Genomic DNA, 20871 nt, shown 5'->3' with positions numbered 1-20871 from the left:
CGTAAGTTTTCTTATTTTTCCCCTCACTGTTTAAATTATTGTATTTATTTTTATGGAAGATCTTGTTTTTCAGCTTTGCTCTTTCAAAATTCAGTTATCAGCCTGACATCTTTTTGGCAAGTTGCCCCTATATTCACTATGTAGTTTGAACATTTCCATGATTTATCAGCACACTACCACAAATGTATTGAGTTTACATGACTGAAATATACACATCAAGTAATGCCAGAGTATTTACTGGCACTGACAATACGCTATTGTCAGACTTGGAACCACGTTTTTTCCTTTAAATTAATTAACTTTATCTGGAGACGTGGTAGCTACGGTAAGACCTCTAGCACTGTAGCTAAAACTGTGGAATTCTCTGTTTACCACAAATATTTCTAGAATTTACGCTTTCTCAAAGACATTGTGACTTCTGGGTTTGTCTATGGCTCAGTAGAGCATGTTATGAAACTATATAGCACAGGAAGAACGTTCTTTAGCTTTCTTGGTGAGTCATCCTTTCTCTAGAAGGACACGTATCCTTTGATTTGTATCAGTGCAGGAAGGAAAGGCTTTATGCTTTCAGGTTTATGCATTGGTTACAAAGTTGTGGATGCTCTCTTTCATTTATCTTAGCACAATGCCTTTTCCCTATTAATTTCAAGAATTCAAATGACTAACAGAACACATTTCACAGTCAGAAAGGGGCAGTATTAATTAGTTTGTGCTTATTTTCATTCATATCAGCTGGATAAATGCACCTTCAGTCCCTTGTCCTACCACATGCTTTTTGTGTGATCTTAACCTGCCTATGTTTTAGTTCCTTCTGTATAAAAATATGGAAATCTAAACATCCTTAGCTTCTGTGACTTTCTTCAGGATAAATACCTGAAGGATCTGTCAGTCTCTTTAATTCCACATCACAGACAACCTTCAGGCAGCATACCTGCCTGTGGATAGCAGCATTGCCTACTGCCTAAGCTGTCTGGTCCTTCTGTGCTCCAGAGGCGGCCTATAGCTGGACCTGGGGCTGTACAAGGTTAGCTCACCGTCTGTGCCATCAACACATTTGGTCAGGAAAGGCAACCTCAAGCTATCCCCACTAGTCATACTCAATGGTGTTAATATAGCGGATACCACATAAACACATAAGATAGGTTCACATTTACACTGTTGCCTTCTAGAAATACCATATGAAAGAACACTTATTAATTTCAAAATCTCCATAAGACATCAACAAAGTTGTTTCTTGACATTTATAAACAACAAACAAACCCCAAAGCTTTATTTTTCTTTAAAGGGTTTGTTCCACATCCCATATCTTTAGTCCAAGAATGCCGAATATCCCATAATATGTTTTCACTCGTGTGTGGCTCCTTGTGTATTAATTTGTTTGGTTAGTAAATATGAAAGGGTGTTTTCCCAAGGAAGGAAAGACTGAGTTTCCAGGCCCAGGGTAACTGCTGCTCTGAATCTTTGAATTCCTTTTGGGAACTCATTATGGGATTTAGGAATTTTTGTCTTTTTCTGTCAAGGTCAATAGTCTATGAATTAATGAGAACTAAAGCCACTGAGTCCATGAGGGAGTATATCTTTCAGTAAGGGTGAGAGTGCTCCTCAGTGGGCATGTATATGTGAAAATATTTGATGATTAACATATACTGAATGTGGAGATGTCTTCCAAGCAAAGCAGTACAGGTCTGGGAGAAGTGGGCGTTTGTTCTACTCTTTGAGTGCTCTGGTACAAATGCTCAAGAGCTGTGTAAAATCACAGCCCCAACCTGCTTGTAGGCTTGAAGCAAAAAATACCGTAGCAGATGAAAGCTCCTTTTCTCCCCGTCCTGTCCAGTACACCTCACCTTAGGGTGTACCTTCTTCTCCAGTCAGTCACTGTCCTCTTCCTTGTATGTGAATGTAAGCAATGAAGCCAGTGCTTTGCATATATCTGTGAATTTGGCTCTCCCCAGCTGGCTGAGTGCTAAATAGCAGGGTGGGTTCATGTGTGCCAACCTTTTACAAACAATCACCTGGGGACGTGCAGCCTGGGTGTGCAAAGCAGTAATGAGTGATCCTCAGTGTGCAAAGAAAGGTAACAGATGACACAGTAGATCCTTTTTGAAGTATTCCTAGGCTCTTTCATGAAGAAATAACCAAGTCTAACCATCAAAAAACCCCAAGGAGTGTTGTCTCATGAGTGTCATAACCCTGAAAAATTATTACATATGGTGTCTTTTTTTCCTTCTCAAGTCACACTTAGACATGTACAAAGGGTGACTTGATGAACACCTACTTAAGAACAGTTGGAGTTGGAATTAGAGGGAAATTTTGAAATGCAGTGCTTGACATGGCAGTGTGAACTAAAGGGTGACTCCACTATATCTGGGTTCTTTCTTACTGTGCAAAGATGGGGGAAGCTGTTGTTTTTGTGCATCTTCTCTTATTCTAAAAGGATCACCAAATATCTGATACCTCTTAAAAAAAATAATCTGCTGAAATAGATCCACTTTTAGGGACTAGTGGGTCAGTTACTTTACAATATACAGTAGCAACCCAAGATGGTGACTGATGAATAGCATGAGCACCTTGAACAGCAAGGAGAAGTTCTGAGTATATAGATTGCAAATTCTGAAGAATTTCTGGTGGAAGAATAAATATTCATCCCCTCTCATTGGTGTTTTGGGACTTTTTAATTGCCACAGAGACTTTGTGTTTCCACCTGTACTGCGGATCTGTGCATCCATTTGAATAAAGGAAGAAACAAAAGCAGATCAGTAACTTGGCCGATCCTGTGGAGGACACCTCAGCATTTGAAAATTTCTCTGTGTCAGCCTTTGGCAAGAACACGTGTAGCACATGAAACAATCCAAAGCATATCAGCCTTCTGCAAGATCAAGTTACTTTTTAATTTTAAGTGCTGAGGTGTCCCACAGTCTCTCGCCTCCATGGTACACAAAGCTATAGTGGCTTTTCTTTTGTTCTGGTCAAGCACAAATATTTGCACATGGGAAAATATTTTAGCTCTGCAGACCGATACATCAGCCATCTGCCTAGAAAAGCCAACGCCTTTCTGTGCTGAGACGGATACATAGGGGAGGATCCTGTTCTGTCAGTTCTCAGATTCCTGTGCCTCACCTCACCTCACTGACGTTAAGTCCACGTTTGTTTGGCTACCCTTGGTCTGATTTCAACAGATAAGTCCAGACAGTAAAGTAGGCATGGATATGTGAATAAGTGGCAATAAAGTTTGCTTCCTGCAATGTGTTGTGTTCATAGAAAAGGCAGAACTCAGAGAAATCTTTTATACAAGACATGGGTGATGCTGTATTATGCTCATGTTAATATTAGCATCCATACAAATGGTATACAGGCTATGAATTCTGTAAAAGCACACAGTCTATGCAGCTAGGCTCCTTATATTTTGATGGAATTTATTCTGTATAAAAAACTTTCTGCTTTCACATTTTAAGACTTTATTCTCTTCCTTCAACTCTAACCCAAACAACAGAGCTCAAATAAACTTGTTTGCTTTAGTTCCAGTTAACTAAGGAACCAAAGGAATAGCTTCCTAATCTTTCTTAACAGAGAGAAGTAAAGAGTGAGAATTAAAAATCTGCCTGTTAATACTGTGAATAAAGATGTGTGGAATGCAAGCAGACAAGAAAGAAAGAAAAGAGGGAGTAGTGTCTCATGACATTAATTTCAGAGGAAAAAAAGGGGAAAGAGTGATGTTGTGTCTGTCATTGCACAGGCTACAGAATTACTGTCTCATTCCAGAGCAGTGAGACTTTAACTTGAGGTCTGAATTTCTCTTCCGTCAGGAGAGATCTTACCTAGAAAAATAATCTTCAAATAAGAGAAGGCAGAAATATAATAGCAGCTCTAAAATTAAGGATGAATGTTGAACTAAGCTGTGAATGGAGAATATGTGTGCAAAATACTTGGTAGTTTTTACCTGAATATCTAGCTCCACCAAAAGGGCTGGATCTGAATCTTTAAAAATTACAAAGATTTAGTCCCATTTCTCAAGGCTATGGCTGTGAACAGATTTCAGCCTGGCACCTATGGGAATCTGAGAAGGGAAAGAGGGTGAAAACCCCTTTAGTCACTTTGCAAAGAGATCTTATCTGACACAGAGGAATTTATGTGCCTGTGACATTTCTGGAAAGTGTCTGCTGTCTGCTTGGATGAGTGGTTTGTCAAAAATGTCAAAAACTTCTGCAGTGGAAAATACTCTTCTAGATTACAGATGCAACCAGTATCAATAATACCTTTGGAAGTTAATCCAGATTTTCTTAAAATGTTAAAATAACATACATTGCAGTGTAGATATAAAGGCTAACTTTCATTTGAAAAAGTGATCATTTTATTGTTCTGTAAAAAGTTGTCATTTATAATATAATTCACATAGGTTATTGCCTATGGGGGAAAATTTCCTATGTTCCATGGGGAACAACAGTAGATTTCTAGGCCCAGGGCTTACATTACTTATTACTGTCACAATCCCATTAAGTGATGATTCTACTATTTATTCTCTCTCAGAGCACTGAGGTCAGTCAGACTATGGAGATTAACATTCCTGAGCCCAGGATAAATAACACTCCAGGAGCCCAGACTGTGGTCCTGAATCACAAATCTTTTAGTAGTCCAGCTTTGTGGATTCTTGACAGCCATCTTTTTGCTTATGAATGGATCCACTAAAAGAAGAAAGAGCTTTAAACTAGATTTGAAGGGGGAAGGGGATAAAACCAGGCTCACTAGAGATAAACCTGTGGGTGGCAGACCAATGTTTGAGGGACAGTGTGCTAGCAAGGTCCTTCGGTCTGCCATCACAATGGAGGCAGAAGATGGAGATCCAACCAACAGCAAAGATACAAGGGTTATTGATGAGTTACAAACCACAGAAGCACATGAAAATGTCACATAGGAATTAAGGCTTCTCCCCCCAAAAAGGCGACAAGATCAATAGCCCAACTGAAGTGCATCTAAACTGATGCATGCAGCATGGGCAACAAACAGGAGGAGCTGGAAGCCACTGTGCAGCTGGAAAACTATGATGTAGTTGCCATCATGGAAACATGGTGGGATGACTTGCCAAGTAGAGTGCTGCAATGTGTGGCTATAAACTCTTCAGAAGGGATATGCAAGGAAGGAGAGGCAGTGAAGTAGTCCTGTATGTTACGAAGTGTCTTGATTGTCTAGAGCTGAATGATGGTGACAATAGAGTTGGCTGTTTATGGGTAAGAATCAGGGGGAAGGGCAACAAGGCAGATATCATTGTGGAAGTCTGTTATAAACCACACAACCAGGAAGAAGAGGCAGACAAAATATTCTATAAGTAGCTGGGAGAAGTCTCACAATCATCAGCCTTTGTTCTTATGGGGGTGTCTTCAACTTACCAGATGTCTGCTGGAAATACAATACAGCAGAGAAGAAACAGTCTAGGAGGTTCCTGGAGTGCATGGAAGATAACTTCCTGACACAGGTGGTGAGTGAGCCAACTAGGGAAGGTGCCCTGCTGGACCTGTTTGTGAAGAGAGAAAGACTTGTACGTGATGTGACAGTTTAAGGCTGTTTTGGGCATACTGATCACAAAATGATAGTTTTCTGTTCTTGGAGAAATAAGGTGTGGGGTCAGCAGAACTGCTACCTTGGACTTCCAGAGGGCAGCTTTTTGCCTGATTAGGGGCCTGGTTGACAGAGTTCTTTGGGAGGCAGTCCTGAAGGGCAAAGGAGTCAGGGAATGCTGGACATTCTTCAAGAAGGAGATCTTAAAGGCACAGGAGCAGACTGTCCCTATGTGCCAAAAGACAAGATGGCAGGGAAGAAGTGTGGCCTGGCTGAACAGAGAGCTTTGGCTGGAACTCCGGAGAAAATAAAAGAGAGTTTATGACCTTCGGAAGAAGGGAACAGGTCACTCAGGAGGACTACAGGGATGTCATGATCTTATGCAGGGAGAAAATTAGAAGCACCAAAGCCTAACTAGTACTTAATCTGTCTACAGCCATGGAGGACAGTGAAAAATGTTTCTATCAATACCTTCAAAAAGGAGTGCTAAGGAGAATCTCCATTCTGTATTGGATGCAGATGAAAACATAGTGACAAAGGATGAGGTACTTAATACCTACTTTGCCTCAGTCTTTAATAGTAAGACCAGTTGTTCTCTGGGTACCCAGCTTCCTGAGCTGGAAGGCAGGGACAGGGAGCAGAATTAATCCCCCATAATCCAAGGGCAAATGGTTAGTGACCTGTTGCATGACTTAGACACACACAAGTCTATGGGGCCAGATGGGATCCACCCAAGAGTACTGAGGGAGCTGGCAAAAGTGCTCACCAAGCCACTGTCCATCATTTATCAGCAGTCCTGGCTAATCGGGGAGGTCCCAGTTAACCAGAGGTTAGCAAATGTGATGCCCATCTACAAGAAGGACTGGAAGAAGGATCTGGGGAACTATAGGTCTGTCAGTCTGACCTTGGTGGAGGGGAAGGTTATGGAGCCGCTAAATTGTAAAACCAGCTAAATAGTCACCCTGAATTAGGACTGCTGGCCTCATGAAGTGATTGAGATTGGAAGGTACCTGTGGAGGTCATCTGGGCCAACATCCTGCTCAAGCAGGGCCACCTACAGCCAATTGCCCAGGACCATGTCAAGGTGGTTTTTGAATATCTCCAAGCATGGAGAGTCCACAACTTCACTGGGAAACCTGTCCTAATGCTTAGTCACCCTCACGATAAAAAAGTGTTTCCTGATGTTCAGACAGAACTTCCTGTGTTTCAGTTTGTGCCTGTTGCCTCCGGTCTTGTCACTTGCCACTGAATCCAGCCTGGCTCCATCTTCTTTTCACCCTCCCTTCAGGTATTTATATACATTAATAAGATCCCCCCCTGAGCTCTCTCTCTCACTGAGTTACAGTGGTGTGACATCAGACTGTGCCTGTGGCTTCCCTCTCTTTGGTATGGAAATGTATTAACATTACAGTGTGAGGAGTGACAGCATTCAGCACAAAAAGGACATCAGCCCTGGGTTTGGCCTGTGTATATGTGCATGTATCTACTTAACAGGAAAGAAGAGGTGAAGTGTTCATCCAGTGTATAATCCCAAAGGATCCCTCAGCATATTTATGGTCTTCAGCATTTGTATGTGTGAGGGTGCCTTCTTTTACTGAGAGGCTGATGGAATATCTTGACTGACTAGGGTAATCCATGAGATTAGTCTTTTATGGCAGATGTCATTTTTGCAGTCATTGGAAAGTAGTAGTAAGCAAGAAAACAAGAATACCATGGGCAAAATGTAGTTACTAGAGTTGAAGGGAGGACAACAGTTTTGTTTTGCAGCTGCTTTCCAGATCTGAAATGGAAAGTTTTTGTTTCATAGTGCAATGAAAGCATAGACATGCAAATACTTCCACAAATGCAGCCTTCCCTCAAATATCCATCCAGAGCCTGCAGCCTTAGTCTTCTGAATCTTTAGTAGATGAAGCAGGTTTGGGCTGGTAGTATAACTATCTCATGTTTGATTTCCTGCCTGAGTTAGAGCAGAGGTTGTTTCAAGCCACTGTCTCTCATGATCTTGGTTCATGTTGAAAGTGAATGTATGGAGGGAAAAAATTTCCTTGCAATGTCACAGCAAAGACCCACCACATTTCACCTACTCTTTTTGGTAATATTTGGAATCTACCATACTTAAGCATTTCCAAAGTTATTTTGTGCTAAAATTCTCTCCACCCTACTGTGAAAGTGTTGCCATGGCTATCCTCTGTCATCTCTGGCAGCTAGCTCACATCCCCTTCTCCTGAACATCTCTGGCATGCTCAGAAGAGGGTATGCCCACAGACTGGGAAATGTTGCCAAATCTGGATTAGACATGGACATAAATGAGCTAAACACAACTCAAAGGAATGTGATTACCAGTTTAATTTTGTTTCTAGCATTTTCCCATAGGTTAAAAAAATCATTTAATTGATTATGAAGACAGTATATTGTTAATGACTAATACAAGCATTTTTTTCTCTTAGTGTACGTCATCACCACTCTGTTGGAATTTATGCCTATATCCAAATTTTACATAATTGTGAAGACAGGTGCAATATAACTCATTCATGACAAATTAATAGTAGGTATTGCAAATTAGCAAAGCTGTACTGCAAAGATCCTTTCTTCAGGTAGCACAAACAAGTGATACTGGTTCTTAGCACATAATATTACGTACATGCTCTTAGTACAGATGAATTTCTTGCTATCTTGCTCTGATGGAAAAGCACGTTGCTGGGATGACAAACTATTTCAACAGACTTCAGCTTTTTACTCAAAACGGTGTCTGCCCTTGCATACAGCAACCCTGGGGAAATTTTGTGAAGATTTTGTATGTACAGATCCCCTCACTTAACTGCCTCTGTGATGTCTGGGTTGGGATGCTACAGAAAAAGAGGGGATGACCTGGGATGAGCTTCACATGACTCAATGTGATTTAAATGAAAAGAGCTAGGACAAGCCCATTCATTTTTCCCATACCAGAATTTACAAGCATCATTTGCCCTCAGGTGTGAAGTTCTGTGACTATCTCCTTCCACCTCTCTTGCTTCACTGTATCTTTATCATAGCAAAATCTGTAGTTGCGATCTGATGATTATCACCTCACTGAGACCACATGCTCAGTGTGAAATGTCTATTCTGTTTTCAGCTATCAGTTAAAAAAATTATACAGAAGAAAGCTAAGCCCAGATTGCTGATTTTTTTTCTATATAAGCTATTCCAAAAATCTATAGGAAGAGCCTTCCTGTCTGATTTTCCAGCAGAGTTTCTTTTCCTTTAATGAGAAATAAGTGCATAGTTACACTTGAATTACGCTAGCAATTTACAAGCTTCTTGCAATAAAAATAAAAATTAGGAGCCAAGATGCAGCTATTAACTTATATAACAAACTCAAATAGTCATCAAAAAGATTTCTTATAACTCTCAATCAGAAGTCATAGATGACTTAAAGTCATAGTTGGATTGAGAAAATACAGTTTGAAGTTGCTGTACCTTAAACCGTCACTTTCAGTTATTCAGATAACTAATTTCAGTGTTTAATAGATTTCTCCCCTTGTTTTCCAGATGGGCACAATAGTCTTCCTATGTTTGTTCTTCAAATTGTACATATAAATTTCTTATGAAATCTGATATACCAAAGCTGTTTGGTAAGTGTTCAGAATGCTAGTAGAGACAGAGAGATTAACTAAAATATTTTAAAATGTTAGGTTTCCTAGTGCAGCTTCACCTCGTAGAGGCTATGGTCACTTCACTGTTACTGGTTACAGTTCTGTCTGAATGAGGCGTAGTGCTTTCTTCATGTTCTCTATTACTGAAAGAAAAATAAGTAAGAACTGTAAAAAAAGCACTCAAAGTGTGTTTGTACAATCAAAAAACTCACCTAGTTTGATTAGTAAATTATTCACACTGAAATTAATTTAGGGTCACAAGTTATACTTTAGAGCTTTCTATTGTGAAAAATCTGGCTTTGATACTAAAACAGAAGGTAAAAAGGTTCATGAATCAAAATGTTTAACTTAAAGGGATTTGACAAGACTCCTTTCAACCCCCTAATTTCTCAACAGCAAGCCTGGTAATCAATCAGATGTGACATGCATAGTTGTGGTGCAATACTGCGTTGCTGTCAGATAGAGTAAGGAGTAGCTCAACCTGAAAAATCACATTCCTTTCTGAAATATGGGTGTTAGGTGGTACCCAGGTAACCACCAGCATTTCTTTACTGATTCCCTCCCACCACTGGCTGTTTACGTTGTACAGTTAGATACCTTTGAGCGTAGTGACTGTCACCATTCTCCAGCAAACTACTCAGATCTTGATCCTGAAAATTCTCATCCATGATTTTTTTAATTTGCCTTACCTGAATAGTCCCAATAAATTCAGTGGGACAATAGGTGTGCTTAAATGTTTTGCTAGAACAGGTTATACTACTATAAGTCATTGCAAATGCTCACACACAGTCTTTATTCATTACTTAGAGATCTTAACAGTTTCTCAAGCACAAATGATTAGGACGGGGTGTATCTGGCTGCTTACGATGTGAAATGCAAAGTAACACAACAAAGGGGCACTTACAGAATGGTATGTCTTGTGGTTCGTAAGTGTAAAGCCGGTTGGAGTATCTTCCTGTGATATCAGCTCTTACTGTGAGAGATGGATCTGAAAAAGTAACCATATTAAACACTGCTTTCCATTCCCACGACAGCTGAGGGCGATGTCTGTGGTACTACTTTGACAGCCCTGTTTCTGAGGTGTTCGCATTTCATCAACAAGGCAATTAGGAGGCCGTTACGCTCTGTTCCAACCAACTGCTCTTTACCTGGAGAAATCCTGAACAAAAGCTAATGCTTATTTTTATATTATGCATCTGTTTTTAAGAGATAGATTACACATGAATTTCATCTATATTTTAAGAAAAATATCCTGTTTTACAAGTTCTGGGGTTACATCAGGAGAGGCCAGTTTAACTGGTTACACACATAGTGAGGGTTATGTGTACCTAATGCAATATTAACATGACCTACCTGGAGCCTTCAGAACTAAAATCTTACGATTCTTAGCGTTTCCATCATGGGAACAAGTTGTTGTGGACATTTCTTTTCCCAGTTGCCCTTCCAAGCTTTCTGTTAGTTAACTGACTCCTGTTACTACATTGTTCTCTGTCTGAGTGTGGGCTTCATCTCACCTAACTTTGGATGCCACCACACAGCTAGTCACTCTAGGCTCCTTGTACCATCAGTGAAAAGGAACAGGTACTATGGGGCATGATTCATTCGATCTATTCCAGAAGTCACCTTTATGATGAGTTAAATCATTCCTTAGATGCCACTGTCTACTGACCTGCTCTGTGGTAATGTTCACAGTGTAGACATCTAAATTCAGTCAGATATTTAGATAAAGTTTATAAGATAAACTTTATCTTATAACAGCACTAACAAGAAACATGGAGATGAAAAGCTCAGATATTAACAGATATTTAAGCATCTTGCCTCCAGGCACAAATTAGGTACCCTGCAGAACATATCGTAACCTGAGGAAGTTTTTGAGGGTCAAAGCCTGTAACAGAGGGAGAAATGAACTCAGATCTGCCAAATTCCACACTAATGCCATGGTAATGATAAATTTTGAGATTTTTTTTTTTTTTTCAGAGTGAACCTAAGGTCCGAAGCCTGTCATATGAGGAAAGGCTGAGAGAATTGGGTTTGGTCAGCCTTCAGAAGGCTTAGGGGAGACCTTATTAGGGGAGACCTTATCGCCATATTCCAGTGTTTAAAGGGTGACTACAAAGAAGATGGGGACCCCCTTTTTACAAGGAGTCACATGGAAAAGACAAGGGGTAATGGGTACAAGTTACTCCTGAGGAGATTCCAATTGGACACAGGAGGGAAATTGTTCACCATGAGAACAATCAGCCACTGGAATAATCTCCCCAGGGAACTGGTGGATTCCCCGACATTGGACACACCTAAGATTCAGCTGGGCAGGTGCTGGGCCATCTTGTCTAGCCCGTGCTTTTGGAAAGAAAGGTTGGATCAGATGATCCTTGAAGTCCTTTCCAAGCTGGTATTCTGTGATTTGATGATTTTGATGTCCCCAAAGGAGGACACTGGCATAGATTCAGATATCACAACTTTGAAGATACATAAATATTTTACATACCTACGAACATGATTCGAGGCACGTATTGTCCATCAGGTGACAAATTTTTATCTGTGGTTTCATGCTGGCAGAGAAATTAAAGTAGGTTATTAAAATATTTCTGTGAATTTTTCTGAAGTAGTACCAAGTGTGAATAGTCTTGTACCAGAGGACAAACCAAAAAAGGTATGACTTGTGTGTAGATACACAGGCACAAATGCCTGTATTTACATGTGACTGAAATGTCGGAGATATTTAGCTAAAATGACATGAAAAAGCAAGAGAAAGAAAGAGAAAACACAGGCTAAAAATGATACCAGTCAAACCACCCCAAACCCGTCATACCATGAGATTCAGCATAACGAAGTTATTTTGGGCCATTTCCTGTATCTCTTCATTTTCTGCAAAAGCTTTCTTCAGTGCTAGAAAAGACACGATCATTTTGAAGCCCATCTCAAACACTGCCCTTCCTCTGTGTTTAGGCACCATGTTTGCCGGAGACTGGCCACATTGTTCCCATCTCTGCTGATTCACATTCCTGAGGAGACACTTAAGGGCTCTATCACTCCTTTTTGTTTTTTTGACCCATGTCAGTACAACCTCCCGGCTATGAAAATGGAAGCTCTCTTCTGTTATTTGTGAAGCCTGTCGTCTTAATGGATACCATGTCTCAGCTTGACAAAAGTGCATTATTCTCAGAAAATTCTTATTAGATCAATTTCAGCAGCCTGTCCTCATCTCCTTCTTTAGTTACCAGTTCAGGAGAGCCAAACAATATTAAATCTGTTCAATGAGTCAGAAGCAAATCTGCATCTCTTAATTTAAACTGATGAGCGCTGCATGAGGGATAGCAGAACAGCAGCACTAAGTATCTTTCACGTTCTTTGTTGGGTAGTTTCATAGTGGAGTTTTTGTAAATAACAGTAATAAATTCTTAACTTTTCAAATACATTTTCATTTACCTATTTCTTTAATTAATTTTCAGTAAGTGCAAGGTAAATATATAGATAGGTGCAGTTTCTTAAATGAATATTAAAAAAATTTTAACACTCAAAAAATCAAAATTACCTTGGCAGTATTGACAGTCTTCCAAATGATGAATTACCATCAGTGGCTTGTTACTTCATTAATAATAATAAAACATGTAGTTAGGTCATTTGGTAAATATGCAAATGGTTGATTTTACTAGCAGATCAGAAAAGGCAAATTACGTTTACTCACAGTAAAACCATACGGACATTCATTTTTGAACAAGGGAAAAGAATGTAACTCCTTCATAAAAAAAGGAAATAAATAATTTCTGTATCTAAATAGACTTTCTAAAGTAAGAAGTTCTAGAAGAAAGAAACAAGAGATATAATTTCATTCCAGTTAGTACATAATCAAACTGAAGAGGTACTTAATGCTTAGGTGTGAAGTTCTCCATGATTAGGAAAATACAAATAATCTGTATGAAGTGAATTAAAATAATTTTTATAAAATTGGGTTAATTATTAAATACTACTCATGAAAAGTTTCATGGTTTTTAAGCTTTCTTGAACAGATATACAGTATTTTATTTTTTTTTGGTAAATAATTTGTTATCAAAATTCTCTATTTTTGGCTGTCAAAACATAAAACAATTCTATGCGTTTTCTCCTGTATTTTTTTTTTAAATTACTGTTACTGTTCAGCAAATCAGTTACTAATGCCTGATCTGCTATCACCGTCAATAATTGTTTGGTTCCTAGCCATTTTCACATAGGGTACATGAAATTAATTGCCTTTTAATTTTAAAATAATTTGGCTTCAATTTAACAATAGCTCATACTACACTATTATGAACTAAAATGAACTGTAAGAGAGATTTAAATAAGTATTGTTATGGACTTTCAGATATTTTTTCAGCTTTGTCCCAGGGGACATTCAGACTGGAACTTTCATTTCTACCAAGATAGTGAGAAACATGTGCCAACTAGTAGTGTTGGGGGAAAACATCAGAAGCAGTAATCACCATGCAAGAGCAAATGTAACTGATTTCCAGCTGTCCATTAAGGAAGTAATCAGAGGTACATGATTTTAAAAAAACACAACGGAGGTATTTTTTAAATTATAGTATAGATTTATCATTGCTTATTCAAGTGACAACACTGCTGTTGTGACAAAGAAATGATGGTGTTAAACTATAAGCCCATGATCTTGCTTCAGACTCCTACAGCGGCTTTTATTTATAAACACAAAATCTGTTTTATTTAACTGGGTGGTCTGCGGATCAGCTGTCATGGTGTTTCTTTGTTCTGTTTCATTATAATATATTCAGGCATGACTGATTAACAGCTTCGTCTTTCAAACTGTTTTTTATCTCTTACCTTTTTTTTGCTTGATAAAGCCCTTCTTCATAAGTTTGTACCCAGGTAATTTCATCTCCCCACCCTAGAAATATAACAAAAGGATTAACTGGTGGCCAGGCAAGTAAATCATAAAACATTCATTTTTTTTATATTTATCACTAGTTGTACACAAATAGGATTTGTGTTATTTAGTCAAAGCTTCCCAAATATTGTGGATATGCTAATTCTACATCTCCTGATAGGTGCATTGGAAGGTTAAAATATCTTAACCAACCAAACCCACAAAAAACCTCAGCTGATTGCATATCCAGCTCAAGTCCTTTGGCAAACCTGTTAGATGTCTTTCTAAATACTCAGAGGTCCCTAAATCAGCACCCACATCCTTAATATGTTTATATTGTCTGCTCCATATTTCATGTAGACCCTGGGGCTTAAAGAGAAAGTTGGCTTATAAAAGAGAGAAAAATAAAATATGACAGATCAAATAACATCAACTTTAATATGAACTTTGTTAGAACAGTCTTGGGTTATAAACTTAACTCCCGAGTAACGAATTTGAATCCCTGGAGTTACAAGTACTTAATTTAATTAAATTTAATAAAAGAATGTCTGTTAAATAAAAATCTCCACTGAAACAAAATCCTAACGAATCATCGGCTTCATAGCTCATCCACAGCTGGTTACACTGATCTCAAAAAGCAAATTGTCCGGTTGGTTTCATGCCTTCAGATCCTGAAGATGCCAGCCCCTGTGTAGTAGATCCCTGTCTTCCAGGCAGTGTTTCTCCATTCACAACAGCCCTCATGGGAATTGTAGAACAGCTTCTGGATCTGGACCAGGTTAAGGCTCTGTTTCTTCTGCGCTGTCTGGACAGCGCTTGGCCTATGCCCTGGTTATACAGAGATTTGCTGTTAGCTTTTTCATGGGACAATTGCTTGTGATGCTAAAAGGTCATCTCTTCTTTCAGGAGAGTGATTGCAGTTTCAGATCTGTCTGGTTGATGGTGGGATTCTGGCATGTTGACCAGTGCGTTCCCAGCCCTGGCTAAAGCCAACAGCTGACGTAGGTAACAGCATGGAGGAGTTAGCAAGGGTCATTTTGCAGCAGGTTTAAGTATTCCCCTTTGATCTGTGAAAATTACAGGTAAAGCACTCAAGGCATCCCAAAAGGCCTGAAAGTAGAATTAGAAAACTAACACTTGCTTTCTGTGACTTTTTTTTTTTTTTTTTCCCCCAAAAATTGCCAGAACTGAAGGGATTTTGTTATCTTTTTATACATTTAGGCTTAGTGGGAAAAATAGATCCTGATCTTGGCAAGATAGGCAGTAGATACTCTGGGTAGTCTAGGCATTGCATGATTTTGTCAAGTGGTCCCTGAGCAATTAGGGTCAGATGGGATCTCTGTGACAGGCAGGGCTTTGTATGGAAAAGGGGTCTGCAGGCTTTGCACAGCTTGTAGAAAGGTCAGGGAAAGAGCTGGAGATTTTTTGAGTAGGCCTGAAAGGAGAGGGAAGATGAAGAAGAGGAAAAGACCTCAGAAACCTGTTTCTCTGCTTGTATTTCTAAAGATTGATCAGAAATGAATAACTTAAAATAGGGTCTTTAGTTAACATCCAGGTTGAAAATTTTGCACCACAAGGAAGTGTTCGCTGCAAAGCGTGGCTGTGAGTATCTGATGAAAAGCAAAAGCACAAAAAAGTCACAGAGAAAAAACCCACCAGTGGCTCAAACTGCTCTGTGTATAAAAAAGGGTCTGTAAAAAAATTGTTCCATAGCAACTGAAGTTATGAAACTGTGTTTCAGTAGTTAGTAAGTCTTTTAAATGGTATATGCAAAAATATTTTTTTCAGTGATAGTCCTACAGGGACATCCTGAATTGAGAGACTCAGTTTAGGTTGCTTGCTTCTATTAGATCACTGTGGGTTACATAAATGATGCAGGTTATATGAGGCCCTCAGCCATATTCTTAAGAACAAACGGATAAAGTGAAACAACATGAAATAAGATGTACTACTTAGAGTGTCATTTAACAGTAGAAAACCACACCTCAGTAAGTATATGTGTGCTTCCATGCACAATTTAAATAAAACCATTTGCTGACTTATATGGTAAGATAAGGGGGTAGCTACATACAGTAAATACACAGTACCTCTTGACAGTGTCTGAGGTGCTCGTTTTTCCTTTTTGATTGCCATTGCAAGGTTGGAAGAGACTGCAATTAGCAGGAGGGACAAGGCCAATGTTGAATGGAGCATTATTTCCCTTTCAATGCAGCAAGGAAACTGGAAAACAAAGCAACAGCTTTAGTTGCGTGGATTTGTCACCTGGCACAGTGTAAATCAGCGTGTTAGTGGTATCCTAACAATCTATAGTACAGGGACAGGCTTAGTGATTCCTAGAAATGCCTTTCTTTGTGAGGAAAGTGCAAAATGGAGGTGCTTAATTTTATCATGCAACACTGCTTTCAGCTGTCAAAATTGGGCTGCAGGGGATGGTTCTTACTACAGTGCACTCAGGGAAACAAAGTTCATTTCAGTTCAGTCATGCAGCGTTTGATTCTTATGAACTAGTACAGTGTTGTAATACTGGATCATGACAATCTCAAAACAGTGCTATTAGTTTTTCTGTTAGTTTTTTTCATTTTTATGAAACGTAACAGCATGGGATGTTTTATATGGATAGTAGATTTTTGGTTAAAAGATGTCTCATGATATTCTCCTTAATAAAATAAGAGAGTTGACAAATATTTGCCTCCAGGTATAATACATTTTAAATGAGAAAATCCCTCCAGAAAGTCGAGGTTGCCATCATTGTTTTAGCATGCATTCTGTGAACCAGGTTGTTAAAGATTGTAAGATAAATATCAAAGAAATTTCTGGCTGTTTCTCACAATGAAAACTCTAAAAATTTCCCCGTTCTTCAAGGCATTTTTAAACTGATTTCAGCTCAACTCCTGCTTAATAAAACAATCCATCTGTGTTCCTGTCTGTTTCAGTATTCTGAAGATGTTTGTTTCTCTTCCTGACAAAGACCATGATAAGAAATTCAGTAACTTCTGGTCTTCATAGAAGTCAGAGAACAAAAGCAGAGAACAAGAACAAAATGGTTGATGAAAAGCATTACAAAGCCTTTTTTTTTTTTTTTTTTTTTTTCAATCAACTTTAGGCATTAAAGCTTTGATATTCAGGTGCATACCTGATGGTTTGAAATAAGGCGAAAAATATAATACATGTAGCCCACAATACTACCCAGTTAGCTTATCAGTTCTGGCTGGAGATTCCACTTTTCAGAGGCTGAGCTTTAGGAGTTACCAGGACCTGCCGAGAAAATGCTTTAACTTAAAAAAATAAATCATCCCCTGAAGCACATGTGCCTGTATTGATAAATAACATTTCAAACTTGAATTTAGAAGTGATATGCTATATGGAATTACAGCCCTGAGTACTGGCAAAAGAAGATGCTTTGTGCTTCTTAGGACAGAGAGGCATGAAAAGTGCAGCACCTTTTATCTTACTTCAATGAATCTCTCAACATCACTACTGTTTACATCACTGTTAACAGCTAAATTTCTATTGCACTTCCAATAACTGGCAACCTCAGTATAAGAAAAACATTCTGTTCCAGTGACTGGACAACAACTTGCATGTTAAAATGTGCAAAACTTTAGAAAAAATGAAGTATCATCTTATAGAAAAAATCTTAAATTTCTGAAGAAATTTCCCTAGGTTTCTAAAACAATTAATACATCAATTATAATATTTTTCTCCTCAGCCTTGTCCACACCACTTCCCTTTCCCTCCACATAACATCACAATTCTAGAGTTGTTCTTTGTTTCTAGACTTATTAATGTTAGCTATTGTTGATTGAGTTTTGGAAAGGAGTCTCCTTCTGAGCTTACTAATTATGCACATTAATTTAATGGTTGAATATTATCAATGTTTAATAAGAAAATGCGAAGTTTTCCAGTGTTTCCTAGGGAAAGGCTATAAATTTTGGTTAAGAGTGGGGCATGAGGATTTTTTGGTAATAAAAATTCTGTTACAATTTTTCCCATGTTTGTGCAGACCACTTCAGTCAGCAAAAGCAGATCATTACCCTCTACTATTATATTCTCGATGATTGAGTATTTGCTGCAACTCTATATGAAAGTTAATAACTGTATTTAGTATTAGTTTACCTATTAGATGTTAACAATAAAATCTAGCAATTATATTATCATGTTAAGATGTTATTTAAACATAAATAGTTATGGCTTTGAAATCACACCAGATAATGTCTCTATAAAGCAGGTATGGAATGCTTGAATCAGGTTTTATTTCCATGATGTAATCATAAAAAAATCAAAGTATAAATCTCTTCAAGTCATGGAATTAGTTATCTGAAGCTTAAATAATTGATTATCATCCTATTGAAAACCAGTAGGGTTTTGGAAGGATAATTTATGAAGCTGTGGCTGGAGGCAGTTTAAATTAAATGTTCTGAATTTTTGATGTTACATGATCCAATGTTTGTTAATCGATTAAGAGAAATAATGACAGCCAACACCATATAGATTGCCTTCATCTCTCTGTCAGAACAAATGTTTTGCTAGCTAATCTCTAAGCATCTATCATTTGTCTTTTTTTGTATAACTAGGCTTGTAATGCATTTGTCAACCAAACCGTATTTCTGTACTAAAGAAAAGAATGAGAAACACTTGCTCACCAGCTGCAATCAGTTCTTCTGATGGAAGGTCCTTTTTCTTGAACTTAGTTAAAAAGGTTAGTTAAAAATCACTGTGATTTAAGTACACAACACCTGAGCTTCCCAGGTCTCTGTGTAGCAACAACAGCACATTCACCTGAGAAAAAAATGAGAAGAACCTTTTAGCTGAAAACCAAATTCACGTGTTTCCACCCTCCCCCTTCCTTTTCTGCCATCCGTCCAACTTTCTCTCTTGTGAGTTCCCATGCTTATACACTGAATCCTTGGATTTCTCTTCATCTTGACTTGTATCAGGTGTCTTGTATGAGGACTGGAAATAAATAGTGGCTTATGTGTGTCTGCTACTTCCCCCCTTAAACAGTTTGGGTCTGGCTTATGTCCAGTGAAAAAAGAAACCACCAATGAAAGCTGGAACTGTAGGTGCTTTTGTTCCCAGTGAATGGCTGGGTTCACTGGTGCTTGAAGAAAGGTATGAACCTAATAGGAAGGCACAAGGGTTACTTTGTGTAGAGGAATGTAATTAACAAATAAAACGAACCTCTTTTTTTGAGGGGGAAATGAAATTACTTATTTAAAGAATACAGTTTAAATTATCTGATTATTGCTTCTGTGAGTTATAGTTTAAAAATGATCTGATTCTCTGGACATGATTCTTGATATAATTTTGACCTGACTTAATACAGGGAAAGTCCTTTATTCATTATCTTTGCACAAAGAAGGAATTAGCTGGATCACCTTTTCCCTTCTCCTTGGATAGCTTTTGCAAAGGAACTAGAAGCAATCCTCTTTTGTTTTTTCCTCTCATGTATTTGTTTATATGGCCTGTGTGGTTACACTTTTTCCTCCTCCTTTTCATTTTCTTGTCTTTGGTGCTTTATCTCCTGATGTTTGTTGTCACTGACATGTATATAACTAATGATGTGTGGTTCTTGTATTATGTATTGTCGCCTATTTTTGTACCAAAAAGTGTAAAATGTGTCGTTCTCTATTTTTAGTGTTATCTTTAACGTTTGTGATAGAGAATTCAAACTTCCTTTTAAAAAAAGGAAAAACTTCCTTCCGGTTAAAAAAGTATAGTAACTGTATTTGAATCCGTAATAGCTTAGCTCCTGGAATAGCTGACAGAGAAATGAATGTAGTGTGGCTACAGAAGACATGCAGGCAGATATTTAAATCACAGCACCACATTGCATTTATTCCTTTAAATTTTAAGCAAATAACAAAACCTTCTATCCGAAGTCAAACCAAGGGTGATTTAAAGAATCTCCTCCATCCAAGCTTTGGCTTTTGACATAGAAATTCCAGGCACTGAAGTTTAAATTATTCTTCAACTAGTTAGAGATCATTAAGTAGTTAGAAATGTACAAATTTTCAAAGTGTACTGAAGTGTTGTGCTCTCTAACTCTGAGGTACTGTGTACTTCATTGCACAGGTTTCTTATTGTAAGGAGTGAAAGCATAGACATTACATCAAATAGAATAAAATTAATGCTGATCTACTGGCGAGTGCCTTTGGGCAGGACAGTGATCAGCAATTTGTCTGCTGTGGTCTATGTTTGAAGATCAGAATTTCAGCCTTTGTCAATCTTGTCGTGGAGAGGTTGGCAGTCCTGGTCAAATACACTTTGTCAAGGTTTAATACTAGAAATAAATTACTGTGATACTTTATAAATCTGAACTGGATGCCTTCACTATACCTATTCAGACACTGCTTGTTAGGTGAGACCTTATCTGCGTGTGTTCATCATACACATCTGAAACGAGTGTGAAGCTAGAGGTCATGCTAGCAGAGATGCTTTCCATCCCAGATGTACTGCCTGACATTCAAATCACCAACCTGTGCAACAGCAGTTACCAGCCAAATACAGAATCTCTGCAGTGAGCACACGTTTCTGCACCCATTCACTGAACTAGTGTGATCTTGTTCATTGAACTTGGCCAGCTTAGTCTCCAGGGTAATGTGGGCAGAAGGTGTTTCCATTTTCCTCTTCTATTTTAAAAGATTCATTTTGGATGTACAAGTCACTGTGTATATACAGTTTTATCCAGGTCAAAAGTAGGGAATGTAAGAATTAGCTAAATATATGGCAGAACGAGGCAGCAATAAAACATGTGAAGAGGACAGACTTTTAGAAAGAAATATGTTGCAGAGTGACTGACACTTGCAATCACGTTATTGCTTTTGAGTC

At 38.4% G+C, this 20871-nt stretch overlaps 1 protein-coding gene across 2 annotated transcripts; it reads right to left on the bottom strand.

Moving 5' to 3' along the window:
• Positions 1–7872: 7872 nt before the first annotated feature.
• On the bottom strand, positions 7873–18894 carry AGR3 (anterior gradient 3, protein disulphide isomerase family member). Of its 2 annotated transcripts, XM_026842071.1 has the most exons (9): positions 18684–18894; positions 17174–17295; positions 16128–16260; positions 13998–14061; positions 12718–12770; positions 11995–12071; positions 11671–11734; positions 10087–10170; positions 7873–9325 (listed from the first exon to the last, which is right to left on the bottom strand). In XM_026842071.1, the coding sequence occupies exons 2-9, from the start codon at positions 17207–17209 to the stop codon at positions 9276–9278; spliced, it is 561 nt and encodes a 186-aa protein (XP_026697872.1). In that variant the 5' UTR covers positions 17210–17295; positions 18684–18894; the 3' UTR covers positions 7873–9275. The 2 variants fall into 2 exon arrangements, with proteins under 2 accessions (XP_026697872.1, XP_026697873.1); XM_026842072.1 differs by lacking the exon at positions 17174–17295.
• Positions 18895–20871: the final 1977 nt, after the last annotated feature.

This window comes from Athene cunicularia, assembly GCF_003259725.1.
Source record: "Athene cunicularia isolate RWA chromosome 2 unlocalized genomic scaffold, athCun1 chr2_part1, whole genome shotgun sequence".
NCBI classification, from domain to species: Eukaryota; Metazoa; Chordata; class Aves; order Strigiformes; family Strigidae; genus Athene; species Athene cunicularia.
This window is presented reverse-complemented; position numbering and strand designations above follow the sequence as displayed.

Excerpts from the sequence above, each read along its gene's own strand:
- AGR3 (XM_026842071.1), bottom strand. The coding sequence starts at position 17,209 with ATGTATTATATTTTTCGCCTTATTTCAAACCATCAG. Across the intron at positions 11,735-11,994 it reads TCGTTATGCTGAATCTCATG|CATGAAACCACAGATAAAAA; the intron begins GTATGACGGGTT and ends TTTCTCTGCCAG. Across the intron at positions 9,326-10,086 it reads ACCACAAGACATACCATTCT|TAATAGAGAACATGAAGAAA; the intron begins GTAAGTGCCCCT and ends TTTTTCTTTCAG.